This window comes from Nesoenas mayeri (genome assembly GCF_963082525.1).
Source record: "Nesoenas mayeri genome assembly, chromosome: 1".
Taxonomy (NCBI): Eukaryota; Metazoa; Chordata; class Aves; order Columbiformes; family Columbidae; genus Nesoenas; species Nesoenas mayeri.
The window spans coordinates 180,700,042-180,717,096 of record NC_137541.1 but is presented as its reverse complement, the minus strand read 5'-3'; the positions used below and the strand labels follow the sequence as shown (position 1 = coordinate 180,717,096).

The 17,055-nt window shown below is 38.9% G+C and overlaps 1 protein-coding gene across 1 annotated transcript in view; it reads left to right on the top strand.

The window, feature by feature from the left end:
* The window catches only part of VWA8 (von Willebrand factor A domain containing 8), a gene marked incomplete at both ends in the record, with an annotated part of 186,826 nt that overhangs the window by 115,660 nt on the left and 54,111 nt on the right, over positions 1-17,055 (top strand). Inside the window, 7 exons of the mRNA XM_080349876.1 lie at positions 2,861-2,969; positions 3,899-4,037; positions 5,958-6,160; positions 13,390-13,506; positions 14,058-14,122; positions 14,222-14,347; positions 14,976-15,085. Of these exons, the coding sequence (XP_080206002.1) occupies positions 2,861-2,969; positions 3,899-4,037; positions 5,958-6,160; positions 13,390-13,506; positions 14,058-14,122; positions 14,222-14,347; positions 14,976-15,085 (869 nt within the window). The remainder of the gene's footprint in view (positions 1-2,860; positions 2,970-3,898; positions 4,038-5,957; positions 6,161-13,389; positions 13,507-14,057; positions 14,123-14,221; positions 14,348-14,975; positions 15,086-17,055) is intronic.

The window sequence follows — 17,055 nt, the reverse complement described above, 5'->3', positions numbered from 1 at the left end:
TCAAAATTTGCTTGTTATTTAGAAGTCCTGGGAAAATTAAATAATTTCCCTCCTTCATTGCGTAGCACATATATTCACTATAGGGGAAAACTGTTGAGATGTATACATGTTTTCAGTGTGGGCATGTTGTTTCAGTCCATCTGCACCCTCACTTCCTCCTGAAAATCTTCAGGGAGACACATTTCTTCCATAGTCTTAGTTTTTCTTAGACCAGATTTGTATGAGAGAGCAATGAGATTGTATAAAAAAGAAATGTTGGGCCTTGGAAGTATAAAATCCCTATTACTCTTGACAAATAACTCCACGTTAGGAATTCTGCTTTGTTTTATTCTTCAATTCTGCTCCACCTTTCCCTCCTCTTTGCTGTTCGTGATGACTTGGTCTGCTGCCACAGAGAAACTGAAAAATTCAGAAACAGGGAAGAGAACAAAACCTCAAAAATCTAGGAGGAAGGAGAAATGAGTTTTCCTGAGGGATGGGAAGAACTATTAGCCAAGCAAATTGCCAGAAAGCTGAACCAGGGTGGAAATGTTTTGTTTCTTTGGGAATGCAATCTGTAATTCTGTTGCTATATAAAGCAGGGTATTTGGTTAGAGCTGGTTGTTAACATATGTTTTGTTTTAAAATTTAATGAGTATTCATGATTATTAGTGAACCCGTTGATTTCTAGGATGTTGTCCATGGGAGTAATGTGTAAGGAATTAAAACCGGAGTCCAAATCCTTGTGGAAGTTGATGTTCCATTGAGCTAATGGGAACGATTGTTGTTGATCAGAGGCGTATCAGAGATTATGCTACTTGGAGTCACATAGCAAAAAAAAGTCTTCAGTTTCTTTTTGCACACAAGACAGATTTGGCTCAGGACATAACCAACATTTTGCCAATAAATCATTTTGAAACCCAAATGGAAGCCTGAAGTAAAATTCCAGTTCATGGATAAATTGACTCTTAGTCTAGTGACTTGACTGTTTGCCCATTTTCTGGCTGCATGAATAAATTAATCTAAGAGTTGTGTATATGTTGAAACAGTACATGCCGAATGTCTTTTCCTAATGATGTTTCATGTTGTAATCTACAATATATTATATTTGCTTTTTTGTGGTTTGGTTGGTTGGGTAGTTTTTGAGAGTGGCTTAATTTCTCTTCTCAATTTGGGAAGAATCTGCCTAGACCAGCTAGATGCAAAGAAAGGAAAAATGCAAACTGAAGTGAGGCATAATTCAAAATAAATCACTTTTCAAACACTGGTATCTATTGATATTCTTGACTAGGCAACAAACAGGCAACAAAGAGTCTACTGGTTCTTTGAATAAAAGAGGCACTTAATGACATCCACTTTCTTCATTCCATGCACCAATGGCATATTGTGGGCAGCTGGATATTTATATGTGAGCAGCAATGATCTATAGCATCCAAACTATTTTCTGTTTGCAAAAAGTGTCTCTGGCCACCTGACTGCCTTCAGAGGAGGTCCCAATGCAGAATGGCGATGGAGGCTGAGTGACTCTGCCTGTGAGTCCTGGCTTCTCCTGGTTGCTTGAGGTTTGGAGTCAATATACCAGTCAGAAATGTTAATGGAGCTTTCCTGCATGAGCTGCAAAGATTACAGGATGTTAGTGTTCATTCCCTGACTTTTCCTTTGAGTTCTCAGTGGAAAAAACAAAATTAAAATTCCCCAAGATTCATATATAGCACCACTGAGGGTTTTTTTGATTTGGGATCCCTTCTGATTCTGAAAAAAAAATAGCAAGAAGAAATTAAACAAACCTCAGATATCTAGAGGGGCCAGGTTGGTTGGTGGGGAGAGGGGAAATAATTCTGACAGTAGGAACAAGCATCATCAGACTTGACAGAAGAGACCGAGCACAGACTTTTAACAAACAGTCTAAGAGAACTTCCTTAAAATAGACTTTGGAAATATTTATAGAAACTGGGAGAAGGAATGTCTTCTGTTCTCTTGCCAAGTCCTGTAGCTGTACAATAATGTGCAGCAACGTGTAACACAGAATGTAGTTCTGATAGGAGGTCTCTTTAGCAGCAACTGATCCCAAATAAAGGGAATTAAAAGTGGTGAGTGTGTTAGCTTGAAGGTATTCTTGCCAATTAACAAAGTCAGATTGCTTTCAGTGCTTGTAAATTGCTTCTGAGGAAAGAAACAAAAATCGTGTTGTCCTTATTTTGCTGTCAAGCTACTTTGTCATATACCAGCGTTTTCTTTTCTATATAAATGAGCTTTGCTTTGGTCCATAGATTTCTTCCCTAAATAAAAGGTACAGAAGTGAAGACATCAGACCACGGCAAGCAGCTGTGGCTTTCAAAGGCAATGGGATATTCTCATGTCTGTATCCCATTGCCTTGGTTCATGTGAGCAGTGGCAAAGTATAATAATTAGTAAATAGTTAGTTGAACTGTAATTGCCTGGTTAACTTGCCACAGTGTTTATTTTGCTCATTCTGCTGCTTTTTTAGATGAATGTGTCACTGACAGGAGTTACTTTAAGTGATACTATCACCCCCTGCCTGATCTGAATAAAGCAAAGCAGGAGACGGTTTGGATATACTATTACATGCCTCAGATAATTCAGACCATAAAAGTTTTACTTCAGATGCCATATTACATGAATTACTTCTTTTTTTTTATTATATGTTGTTTAGCTTGTGATTGTATTAGTATTCCAGAAGTCTACAATTTTTGTCCTTTAAAACATGAAAGAAATTAAATCTTTTAGCAAGTAAGTATTTTCTACAGGAGAATCTTCAGACGTGTCTTTTTGGAAAAATGCAGATGTTTAAATTATTTATTCCATATCATTTGCTGGTTAATAAACGTAAAATTGTGTTTGTTTCTGAATTGTTTGACAGACTGCCATTACCAGATCATAAATTTATGGGCTACTGGAAAGTCGATCAGCCAGGGAATGCACAACAGAAACTGCTGTGTCCAACAGAAACTAAAAAAATAGATGTAAAGGTTTGTCCTTTAATTTAGTTTAAATTCCTATAATACTGTTTTCTTGTATTGGGACACAAAGAATCTAAAATGTAATTAATTTCTTCAGGAAAAAGAATATGTACAAAGCTTGCTTCTTGTTACCTGTTCTCAGGTGTTTTATACCGACTAGAAAAATGAATATTTTTGTATACCTACACCTCACAACATAAAGTGCGCTTTCAAATCAGTAAGTTTGGCCAGAAGTTCTTGAAAACAGGGTTTTATGAGGATATGGAAAATATCATATTTGAAGGAACTTTGTAGCTGTTTTGAATGCTTGCAGGTGGCTGGTTTCAGGACCAAGATCTCAATTTTTGGATAAGGTCAGAGAGCCAAAAGAAAGCTAGTTTCTGTTTCTGTTTTACCTGCAGCTGTTTTCTTATGGGTCTTTGGCACTGCAAAGTTTGAATCTGAACCTTTGGTACAATTTGACCTGCAGCCAAAGCTTCCAAGTCCTTTTTAGCTTTGAGTTCTTGGTTTAATTTCAGTAATTATTACTACAGTGAATAAGGAAAGACCTGAACTACTAAGGTGATGTAGGGGTGAGGTTTAAACTTTATGTAATAAGAAATTGCCATTCAACTTCTTTGAAACATAAATATTCTGATTTTTTCCTTACATGGATTGTGTTTTATCAGTATGCGATACCTCCTTCGTGCCACTGAGCAATAATGGTTCCAAACCAATAAAAGACTAAAGAGGAAGGGCACGATGTTCTTTATAAAGAAAATGGCAGGACGGACATGCAAAGAGCTTGCAGGAAAGCATTTCCTTTTCCCTTTTGTGTATTTAGTAATTGATCTCTATTCCTATTATTAATAGTGGTAAGTCTTGAAGATTTGTAGATTTCCATAAAGAATGGTGAATGGAATATTTTAGCAAACCCTCATTGGTATCATTTGTTTTAGGGCCCTGTGTACTTGAATATTCAAGGATTTCCACTAGAACGACACGAAGCCAGGTCTCTCAGTTTCACAGAAGAACTTGCGTTTTGGACGCTGCCTTTGAATGAAGTTAACTTTGTTTGTGATGTTACAGTAACAAAAGGTACTAACTTCTATAATTATCCCAAATATTATAAACATGTGAAAATTCCTGGAGATGAGGAAGGACTGGGCTGTAGCAGAATGTAAAAGGGCAATATAAGGGATTCTAATAGTAATAGTAACACTTCAGTGCATTTACAGTAGTGCTTCTTTCTAGGTGTGTTTGCAATGGAATACAGAAATAATACTAGGAATTGGAATATGGGAACAGAGTAGAGGAATAACAATTAATCTTTTTCCACTCTTTTTTTTTTTTTTTTTTTTTTTTGAACAGTAGGTGAAATACAAAAATATTCAGCCACTGAAGTTGGAGCAGTGTAGCAGAAAGGGACCTGGGGGTCCTGGTGGACAACAGGATGACCATGAGCCAGCACTGTGGCCAGGAAGGCCAATGGCATCCTGGGGTATATTACAAGGGGGGTGGTCAGTAGATGGAGAGAGGTTCTCCTTCCCCTCTACTCCACCCTGGTGAGACCACATCTGGAATATTGTGTCCAGTTCTGGGCCCCTCAGTTCCAGAAGGACAGGGAACTGCTGGAGAGGGTCCAGCGTGGGGCAACAAAGATGATTAAGGGAGTGGAGCATCTCCCTTATGAAGAAAGGCTGAGGGAGCTGGGTCTCTTTAGTTTGGAGAAGAGGAGACTGAGGGGTGACCTTATTAATGTTATAAATATATAAAGGGTGAGTGCCACGAGGATGGAGCCAGGCTCTTCTCGGTGTCAAACACCGAGGACAAGGGGTAATGGGATCAAGCTGGAACACAGGAGGTTCCACTTAAATATGAGAATAAACTTCTTCACAGTGGGGGTGCCCGAGCACTGGAACAGGCTGCCCAGGGAGGTTGTGGAGTCTCTTTCTCTGGAGACATTCAAAACCGGCCTGGACATGTTCCTGTGCGACCTCACCGAGGCGTTCCTGCTCCAGCAGGGGGATTGGACTGGATGATCTTTTGAGGTCCCTTCCAATCCCAAACATACTGTGATACTGTGATAATTTCACTGGGTCATGGTGGTCTTTGTAAGGGTATGCATCTTTCTCAAACTAATAGAAGGATATGTAGTTAAAGTAGAACACAGCCACAATTTGCAAGTCTGATTAGTTTGTATGTTCAACACTGTATTACTTCACAAAAACAATACTTCGACTTTTCCTCTCTCAATTCAGTTTTACTACAAATCTTTTAACTTGCAGAGTGCTGTGCTTTTTCCCCCCGTGCTTATGCTGATAAAAATTATTTCTCACTGGATCAAGGCTGCCTTAGTTACCTATACTATTTATGTCCCAAAGTGAATTGCATCAGTGGGAATGTTCATCAACATTTTTAGGGTTCATCATTAAACACGTCTAAACTTTATTATGTATTATAAACTGATCACTAATGATCAGTACTGGAATGCTGCCTTTTCTGTTTGTAGCCTTCATTTCAAATACATTAACAGACTTTTATGGCAGCAAAACATAAATTAGATGGCTTTGTATCGATTTCAAGAATCGTCTGAAATCAGTCAGGAAGATTCTATATATGAAAGGTTCCATACGAAGTTTGCATTCATCCCATGTTTAATTAAATATGTGAACTGAAAAGGAGAATGGGATAGAGAAGGCGAAGCAAGATTATAAACAAACAAAACCATCTGGATAGATTTTGTGTATACTAGCAGCTGGCAGGCACTGCAGTCGTGTCTACACAAATGTGCCTTGGACTACTTGTTTAAAGAGTAAATAGTATTGTGGTAGGATTCTGCCCGTTAACATTTAGTTAGTATCAAGAGGCCATTTCTCTCTTCATCTCCCTCTGTCAATGGTGGTAATTTTTCTGTACATTTTGCTATATCATCTGCTGAGCTTATGACATATGTAATTCCAAAAGAGCAATGCTCGATGTCAGTAACCTTTCATTAACTTTATTTTCTTATTTCAGAAGAGGAAGCTGAAAATGTTCTTTATGTTACTACATGCAATCCTGTTTCCTTGTACTTCATGAACATTTCCAGTAAGAGTGGATACTTTGTGGACCTTTATGACCTCTTCCCAAGAACAGTTGGAAGTGTCTGGCAACCTTTTGTGACCGTGGCACCGCTGGGAAATCCACTCAAAGGTCAAGTGGTTCTACATGAAGAGGAGGTAAAAACAAAAAAATACAACTAAATGTTTAGTGATGAGCAAAGTAATATCCTGAGGGTAGAATCTCTGAGATGCCTACCTCTTTAGATTGAAATAGCCTGGATAAGCCTACACCCTGCTGAATATTCTCTTTTTCACTATACTTGAAGCTTGGGAGTTGTCTTCAGCTTTAGTTTTTATGTGGAGACTTTCCACTTGCACTTTTTTTGCTGAACAGTGTCCTTTTGCATTATTGAAGCTGAGTTCTACCTGCTTATCTTATTTCTCTTACTGATAATAGCAGATTAACCTACATGGGAGATAGGAAGACAGTGAGTTGAGTTCAGGAATCTCAGTAAAGCAGCAAATGTTTGCAGAATGCTAAGTAAGCTGTCTTATGCTGTGAACTTAAATTCTACTCTGAGCTTGTCCCCTTTTTACTTTTCAAATAGTATATGAAAGAGACATTTTTCTGAGTCGCAAAGTAAAATGTTGCTTGTATTTGCTTCATGCCACTATTGTTTGTTTTGTGAATCCTGATATTCCTCATTCTGTAACATCTAAAGTACCAAGACTAGAAAGAAGACGGTAAGCCTTGACATCTGCTGTGTCAGCAGTGCAAATTTAGAAGCGCTGACGACTTCCACGTTGGTTTGCCTCCAGTCCTTTTTTTAAAGTCAGGTATTGCATACCTTCCACATACATTCAGCTTTCTACTGCTGTCAGTGAACTGATTGGAACATTTCCAATCCAAAACTTCTTTACCCAGCAGTGATAAGAGAGAACCATTGATACAGTGCTGCTACTGTTCATTTTTCAATATTAATAATAGTTTGTTGTGTTACCTACCAGTCATAATGGTTGACATGGACATTTAATCTCATCAGTATTTTTGGTTGGTTTTTCCTTTTCCTTTTGTTGTTCGGTATTTCTTCGGCCCATTTTTTGATAGCTGAGAGACTCTGATCTAGAAGAACCTTTCCTACATTGATTTAGGGCATTAAGCAGTTTTCAGTGATTTCATTACTAGTGTCTCTGTGTTACTGCTGTTCCAGGAATGTTCGTCAAGCATTGACACCCCTTGCTGGTCTCAAACACTGCAGTTAAACTTGATACCTTATGAGAAACACAATTTTTCCACCTTTGGTGGAACCACCTGTGCCTTCTTTAGCTTTGCCTTGGACACTTTCCGATGCCAACTAGATAAAATATGATTCTGAAGTTACCTGCTTATGGTGGTTGCCTGTGTGGTTCTCTTGAACAGCTACAGAAGGTACCATTTGGGGTATTTTTAGATGCACATAACACACTTGTTCATTTCTAAACAATCCTTGGCCTTTTTTGGTGAAGTCAGTGCAGGAAACTAAAACAGATGGCAACCCATCTCATGTCTAAGAATGTTTAGACTGTCTCACACTTTTTATCATAAAGCCCAGCAGTATTCTTTGCTTTCTAAGTCTCTGAAATTCTGACCATGGAACTATTAATAGTTATCCTGCTAGTTTTGCTTTTAACCAAATGGCAATAGCATTTGGTGTCAGCAATGAAGTTTTTATCGAAGGTTGATCTGTGAAGCTTTAGGTAGTTAACTCTGTGACTGGTTTTGCCTGTCCTCGTGGAATATATTTTTCAGTCACAGTTTGAATTAAACTCTCTGTGGAGGGACTATGGTAGCTCAGTGCCTGTTTCCAGATGACTTCAGTTGAGCTGCAATCTCATGTTTTTCCCTGACAAAGCTGAAATATTTGGCAGTTTCAGTCTTGCCTTTCTTAGCAAGTGCTACAGGCAAACAAATCCTTTCTGAAAATAAGCCTGTTTTATGCTGCTGTAAAATAATACAGAATTACAACATTCTGAATGCTTTGCATTATCTTAGGACTTTTTACATACTGTTAACATTAAGACAGACCTTACTTGTTGAGTGTGAAAATATGTTTCATTAAACTACAAACTTGGTTGCAAAAAGTCATTGTATACTTAGGACTCCATTCAAAAGTAATTTTAGACTTCTTGGGGAACTTAAGTAAGCATCTTGCACAGGAAAAAAACAAGAAAAAGGATTCTCTGTTGCATTGCATGTTTGTATCCATGGACTACATTAGTAATTTATTTGGGATTAGTTTTTAAATGAGTCACCAAAGCACAGGGCAGACAAATGCTGCTGTTGCAGTCTTCACAGCCACTGCTTTCCTTCCTTATGTAATGGCTCATATCTTAGGATCTCTACATTTCTACCTGTCACTGAATCAAAAGAAGGATTCTCAGTAGTTGAGTTTTTCCACATAGAGCTTAGGTTTTATTCCCAACTCTTGCTGCAGTGGAGCCATGGAAAAATCATGTGCTCTCTTTGTGCACTTGTGAAATGAGGTGGATATTGCTGTATATGAAATTAAATCCATAATTACTGATGTTAGCAGGTGTGCATACAGTCTAAGCTAATCATCCAAGTACCTTCTGTATCTCTTGGGAGAATAAAGGTGATGTGCAAGAACAACTCATCCCAGCTAAGGAAGAGCGTGGTCAGTTGCCCTCTGTGGATGTTCCTCTCTCTTGCCATTGGCAACAGAAGGAGCCTTGACATATAGTCAAGGTACCTGCCTGCGGGACTACTAAGGTCACTGGCAGCTGTAAGCTCAGAATTTGCAGCATTCTTATCTTACGATAAGTAGATTAGTGGCACATCTGTATTTTGGGCAACGTTCCAAGGGTTAGCTACTTGTGCTAAGGGTGCATCAAACAGATCTTGAAGGAAAACAAGTAATGCGAATGAGGTACGTGATTCTTTAGGGTTTCATCTACATGTACTTGCAAAAGATCAATATTCATAGAATTAAGTTGCATTTATTAAATAAAAAATTCTTTAATGAAGGTTTTTGGAGATGCATGTTTCTGACTAAGTTATAAAAAAGAAACATTTTAAACAGATTATAACCTTATTGGAAAGGATGAGGTGAAGATATTGTGGCTCTTCAAATAAGGTTGCGTGATTTATTTCCCAGACGACATCCATCTGGTTTCATCAGAGCCCTCCAGTGAAATAAAATGAAAAATGACCATTCATTCCCGTCCTTTAAAGTAAAATTTTACTAAAACTAAAGTCCTTGGGGATTTAACTTAATAGCACAAATCAGAGATTCATCAACTTTTAAGCCACTTTTACATCTTCTTGGAAGAAAGGGTAGATGATTCTGTTCCTTGTAGTGGCCAGAATCTTTTTGTTCAGACTTTGGAAAGACTCTTCAGAAATCTGAAGTCTTTTTCTTGTAAGATGGGAGTTGCATTCATTTTTTCAAAGCAGCAATACCTCTGCTCTCTCCTCCCTACCAGTACTTCAGGGCATACCCCTGTTTCCTATAAAGCTTCGTGCCTGCCTATATCACTTTTCTTTTTGCACCTACTGCTTTTACAGCTCAGAAGAGCAAATACAGACTGTAAAGAATTCCGATAACTTTATGCATGAGTAGATATGAGATTATAGGAGGAAAACAGACACGGTGAATTGATTTGCATATTAATTAACTGCACACATCTGTTTTTTCCTTACAAGCGCTTTGCTTTGTTGAAAGGCTGGATGGACAGGATAACCTACAGTCTGCCTGAGGGAGGGAGCTCGGTGAGCTTTGCCCAGGCAGTGTCCCCCCAGCATCCTTTAACTCAGTGTTTGTCTGTCTCGGTCAGGAAGTGGTGTGGGGAGGGAGGGAACTGCTGGTCCCTGTCCTACCTGCAGCCAGAGCTCCCTGTTAAAGATCTCCCATAGCAAGGGAGCGAGGGAGTCTGTGGCACAGAAGGTGACGCAGAGATCCACCTCACTCACTACATGTAGGAGATGGCAAACTTCCCTTAAAAGAAGACATTTTTTTAACACTTTGTGATCTGGCCTGAAGCACAAGTGGGAACCTGCATATGGAAGGACCTGCTAGTAGTAATGTCTGAAACCTCTAGTCCCCATAATATTCTGATATATCTGTCCGGGAGGAAGTGTGTTTTCTTCAAAAACTCATTGATGTTATTAAATTATCTTCTTTTTTTTGGATATTATGTAAGACTTCCCTTTTCTATAAGCACAAACCTTATATCTCTATTTACTGTTCTCAGTTCACTGAAATCACTGGTGCCCAATGACAGGATAATGCGCAACTGGCACAGACTGAAGCACAGGAGGTTCCATCTGAATGTGAGGAGAAACTTCTTTACTTGGAGGGTGCCAGAGCACTGGCATAGGCTGCCCAGAGAGGCTGTGGTGTCTTCTCTGGAGACATTCAAAACCCACTTGGACACATTGCTGTGTGATCTGCTCTGGTGAACCTGCTTTAGCAGGTGGGTTGGACTGGATGATCTCCAGAGGTCCCTTCCAACCCCAACCATTTTGTGATTCTGTGATAAGCACACCTTATAGAAAAAGGAAGCTGTGCTTATATAGAAAGGTGTACACTTTCTATAGAAAAGGTGAAGACTGTCCTTTTCTATAAGTACAAACCTTATATCTCTGTTTACTGCTCTGAGTTTGCTGAAATCTCTAGTATTAATACAGTCAAGTCTCCCAAATTATCTGAAAGACATCACTCACATTGATTGGAACACCAGCCATCTGCTCACATAGTGTCCCTGCCTCTGAAGGCACAGAGGTTTGAGTTCTTGCACAGACTTTTTTCACTTAAACCTAATGAACAATGTGCTATGTCTGTATCTGTGCCTAATAGTGTCAGGGCTGTTACATGTGTGTCACTCAAGAGGTCACTGGGTGGCACTAATAGAACAGTTGCTTGTGGGACAGCAGGCAAGGTGGGGAGTGTACAGAGGGGTTACCATACCAGGCTAAGAATCAACCTCATCTGAAGCTGACAGCTAAGAAGAGTCTTGTGTTTGTGAGCTTGCTTGCTTGGGATACAAGCATCGGGGGCAGCAGAGAATGGAACTGAGAGTGAGTACAGGGAGAAGTGATCAATGACAGAACCCAAGAGAATGGCAGGAAGATGTGCCAGGGAAGGTTCAGGTTGGACATTAGGAAAAGGTTCTTCAGCTTCACTGGAACAGGCTCCCAGGAAGGTGTCACAGCCCCAAGCCTGACAGTGTTCAAGAAGAGACTGGACAACACCCTCAGACACATGGTGTGAACTGTGGGGTTGTCCTGTGCAGGGACAGGAGTTGGACTCGATGATCCTTGTGGGTCCCTTCCAACTCAGGACATTCTATGATTCTGTAAGAATACAAGAGGGTTAAACTCAATTGTTTGTGCTGTCCGGCTCAGAAATTGGAGTGTATTCCTTCCCCTAACTCTCCTCTCTGTCTGCGAGACCATAAGGAACAACTTCCCATACCAGCAAAGTGAAATCACATCCCCGTTGGGTTTAAGGACTTTAAAGAGGAAAATGCTGGCTAAAATAAAAACAGCAGTAAGGAAAGGGAAACTTTGCAGTAACTAAAAATAAAGGCACACCACTTCACAAGATTGGTTATTGCATCTGTCCAGAGTTTGGAATTCCAGACATGGGGGTCAGGAGGTCGCCCAAAGGTTACTTTTCTCCCAGTCAAGAACAAACACAGCGGAATTGCACACCAGTGTATTTTCCCAGCCCACTTGATGAGTTGCCAAAGCTGCTCTTGGATGTGTTCACAAGTGACGCAAAAATCTATTCTTAAACCCAGAATATACATCAATCACTTAGCACAGAAGGAAACCATTAACATCAAAAGGGGTGGAGTAGAGAGGCTTTTTATATTACCAACTGCTCTCATAAATTTAACGCTAAGTGGTAGAATGTAATTGATTCATATGTGTTCTTTATCTCATGTGGAAGGCTGATGCGTTGCTTTACTTCAGCAGTGCTGTAGCAGAATTATATAAATAAAATATGGCAGAAAACCAAAATCCAAAGCAAATGCCCTGGGTTTTTGTTTATTTTGTTTTGTTTTGTTTTCTTTTCTTTTTCCTGAACCACATTTCTATAGTTTTGGTTCATAATACATAAGCAAACTTCTTTTTTTAGCATTATTGAACTCCAGTTGAAATTCCCAAATGCTCCAAATAACATGGTAATATTTTAAATGCTTTACCATATTTAGCTTCAAATGACTGTCATTATTAAATAAAGTTAATCCTCCCAAAAGGTCCTAGTGAAAGTATGAAGTGTACCCAAAAAGAACAAAACTGCTGTGACTCAGATTGTTTGTTTTATTTAGGACAATTTGTGGGAATTTATGCTTTACTCCCTTAACGTCTATCTCGCATTATTGCAGATGTTGTACGTAGACAGTTTACTTTTAGTAAGTCCTTGCAGAAGCTAATGTCCTTGCAGAACCTGATGTTTCCTTGAATGGCAATCAAAAAATTCAACCCAAGGCTTAATTAACTTGTTCTTTTGTAACTTTTAAATGTCATTTGATGCAGTTAACATTAGCCCTGAATGACTGTTCTCTTGAATTCTTAGTTAAACATATTAGGAACAGCTACAGTTCTTTGTAAAAATAAATGTTTAAAATGTCCCCATCATTTGACGTCATGCGCGGACCCTGGGACATTGGCTAACAAAGGCAGAAATCTGAAATCCTAAATGTAGCATACAATATTTTCACATGTGATCTGTGGAGGACACTTGGACAACTCTGTACAGTGTCCCATCTGCTTCTCATCTCTATCCTCGAGTCAGTCTGGTGTCCTGCAACAGCTTTCCCACCTCTGACACCACAAGCTGTCTGACAGCACAAATCACAGCAGGATTGTCATGCTCTGGGATGTTCAATAGGCTCCACAATATCAGAAGGATGAACTTGGAGAGGATGTACTAAGCCATTTCTTCTCTCATCAGTTTTTCATCTTCAGTGTGACCTAAGTAGTGGGTATTTTAGAGGAATGCTAAGAAATACAAAATCTGAAATGAAATGTTTTAGTGACGGGACAAAACAAAACTGGTGTGTCTCTCACCTGTAGGTGACCATAGCTTGTACATGTAAGCCGTACTAGTCGAGTTCCTAGAGCTTATGCAGAAGTGAATGTTAGATGTATAGATAGAACATTGTGGAAAAACTGGAATAACATTCCAGCACTTTTTGCATGTACTTATCCTCTGCAGTTAAATTTCTCCATGAGCTTTGAAATGAACCAAGAAGATTCAGCCTACATTTTCCAACAAAATTTACATCATCTTTTCCAAATGTCCTAAGTTGCTAGAGTTACAAAAGTGCTTCAGATAGATTTGTTGTAGTCTCTTAAATGGGCTTGAGATGTACCCGGGTCTGCTTTTCATTTACAGACCAATGTCGTGTTGTTGCTGGATACAAACAATGGTGCCCTTCACCGGCTTGTGCTCTTACCAGATGCTCAAGAGTCTCCTAAGAGAATGTCATGGTGGAGCAGCAAAGAAGAGGCGGTAAGGAACAGCACCTGCCTCTATTATACTAAGTTGCTTTTTGGTTTTTGTTTTGTTTTTATTTGTTTGTGGGGGGTTTTGTTTGGTTGGTTTGTTTGTTGGCTTTTTTTTAAAATCAAACATCAATATTGGAAAAACTGCCCCAGGATCATTTATCTTTCTGGTTTTATGGCCCAAGGACTTAATTGTCTACTCTCATGTGTGTTTAAATGCCTTACACATAAAATAGCATTGTTTGGAACGGTGATATGTAAAATATAAATAAGTTTTATTGTCTGATGATATTTGTCTTTAAAATATCCCTTTTTGGAGCTGGAACGGTGAATAATTGAACATTTTGTTACAAGATATTATGTCCAAAATTATGAACTCAGTTATGATGCAGTTATATGACTTGGGACAAGGCAGGCTAGATAGCATTTTGAGAGGCAGTTAATGCCAATGATTATTCTACATAAAGGGAAAATACAGTCCACCTTCAGGGGAGTCAGGGGAGCTCACTGGGATGAATGTAGCAATCAGTAATTGTTGTATGATGTATTTTTATACAGAGCAACTATAAAATGTGCCGAGAGTTTTCACACAAAAACTGGCTGGTGTTCTACAAAGAAGCAGGGTGAGAGTAAATTATATCCTTCTATTATACAGATATATAACAGATCTTCTCATGTACATCCCTGTCTGATTATTATTTTCTTGGTTTCCAATTTTACAGAAACCGCCTCATTGTACTGGATGTGTTAGAGGGTCGAACTCATACCATCTCACTTCCGATCAATCTGAAATCTGTTTTCCTGGTGGCTGAAGACCGGTGGCTCTTGGTGGAAAATGAAACAAATCAGTTAGTTAAGCCTGGTTTTCTTGATGGCATTATTTCTTGTTTGTGTCTTGTTTATGTTCATGAGTTTTTCACTCCTGGTCTCAGAATTGTTTTTTCAGTTTGTGAGACTAACTAGGCTTAAACAGTTAGTCTTTAGGACGCGGATTTGCTCTGGTCAAAGTGCAGGTAGGATTTTAGACTAGAAAATGAACAGGATATACCTGCCTAAATTCATGCCTCTGAATATCTAGACTAGCTTTGATTCTATAAATGTTAATGCTGTTTTTACTGAGGTGGTATTGAGAATGTTGGTGGATCTGGCTTTGGAAGTACAGCCACAGCATGCTGGGTTAGTGCCTGTTTGCTTTACTTTAGTGGTCATGTGAAAGAAATATTACTCTGCTGTCTTATTTTTATAACTGAAGAGTAAATAAAAGTGTGTAAACATTTACCAGAAGTCATCTGCCACTTGCTGGCTTACCCTTTCCTATCTCACAGGTGTTTGGTAAATTATGTTTCATTTTAGCAAAAGGTGTTGATAACTTCATTTATATAGACATATAATGTTTTTGCCACTTCAGAAGATGAAAGTCCTTTTTTAGAGCTACCGGCTTAATCAGGAATTATTATAAATGTGTGTCCTTTACAGGAAATTTCTTTTAACCAAGCGTGCCCATATGGAAGCTGAAGACAATGAGGTTTGCCAGCTGTATGCATTGACTGAAGAGCCAGCTGACATGGGATTTGGCTTAACAACAGGTATTGAATGCAAGCTTGGCTTGTTCTTTTTTTTTTTTTTTCAATCATTTCTGTGTTTGCAGCTGCACAAACAAGGCTGTTTTACTTTAAAGGTCTGGGTAACCTTCTTTCCAATTCTCTTTTTGCCCTTCCTTTCTGTTTGGTTAATAATAACATTTCACCAAGCATGGCAAATTCCATGCTCAAACTTCAGGTTGTTTGAATAAAGCATCTTTGTTTCCTTGTAGCATTTAAGACCCTCAGTCATGGACTTACAGAAAATGTACCAGTTTACAGAAGGAAAAGGAAAAAATATGACTAGGCAGGAGTTATAACATAAGAACAGAAGGGACCCAATATGTTGATGAGCCCAGTCTGTGCGCTGTTACGGGTCTGTTATGCACACTCAGATGAGCTAGAAGACGTTTCCCAACACTTATAAAAGTACAAAAGATCCTCTGTTAAAACAGAAGTCACAGTTTCTAAAGTTCTGCAGATAGTGTGCAGGAGGCCATTGAGGCCATCACACCTGTGTTAAAGAACAGGGGGAATTTGTTCAGTAAATTTCACAGATGGTGCGAGGCGTTGAGGCTTGTCTTAGCTACAGCAGAAGGCAGAAATCTCCAGTGGTCACCATTCTGCCTGTCTGCAGATCTAATGACATTTTCAACACTGAGCTTTGGATCACGGTGCACAAAATCTTCAGTCTGCCTGGTTTAATAACACTGGAAGTACATGTGCATCCCCCCTAACAGTTTATAAGCTTTGGCCTATCTCCAGTGTATCGCAGAGAGACAGAGGAAAAATACAGAGAAACCAGAGGGAAAACATTTCATCCTGGTTCTTGTGGCTAGCATAAGTATGAAGAATGATATTAAGACAGTGTAAACATGATACAAGCAAATGTTATTGACAAATAGCAAATACAGCTTGTATTACACAAACAGCAACAAACTGGATACCAAAGACTCTAACCACAGCTTAAATATCAAGGATCCTTTTTATCTGTTGTACAGTTTACTCTATCAACTTACCGAGCTCATTCAGAGCACAGTAGTTTCCTTCTTCTTACTGCCTTATTTAGAAACCACTATAGAGTATCATTCCTCAGATGGGTAGAAACCTTATAGTAATTTCCAGTGTCCAAGTATTTGTGGACAGTTTATTGCTGTGTGCTTTTTGTGCTATTTTTATCCTTTTTTATCTTATTTCGTCACTTCCAATCTAAAAATTATGATATGCCCTCTCCACTTTTTTTCCAAATCATCCAGCAAACCCTGAATGTAACATCTTCAGCCTGTTCTCATTCTTTGAGGCAGAACCTGTGGCAGGAGAGCTAAGAAAAGGTAGACCAGTGTGGGTTTGCCACTGACCCAAACCAGTAGCCCATTCATCCTTTGAGGGTGGAAAGATTTTCTCCCATTGCCAGGTAAACAAGATAGTCTGCCTGTTCAAGTGGAAACGGAGTGTGCTGCAGAACTAAAGATACCAGGTTCTCACTGTGTCAATAATTTGAGGCAAAGAGCTGTTACAATTGCACAGAATAAAATTTAGTTTTCCTTAGCTTAATGAAAAAGAAAACCAGACAATTATTTACCAGAAATGTGTTACAAATAATGTTATTTGAATTGCAAAGAGCTACTAAGAAATGTCACGTTGACACCTGTGCAAACCTACATTTTGCCTTTCTGTGCAATTGCATTATAACAGTCTTCAATGAGATCACATGCTGTTCTATTCCATAGGCTTCCTGCCTCATTTGCACAGTAGAGAGCAAAATTAAGTGGCATAAGCAAGTACAAAGCTAGTATTTCCTGATTTTAAGTACTTTGCAAAAATAACATTATTTCCTGACTTCTGTGTTATAGTATCGTATAATCAAATCTTTGGCTCTTTAGTAATTGTATGCTCAAAGTAATAGCAATGATCAGTGCTCAGCGCTCTTACAGTTAATATAGTTTCCTATTGCACATCTGGATTTAATGACTTTC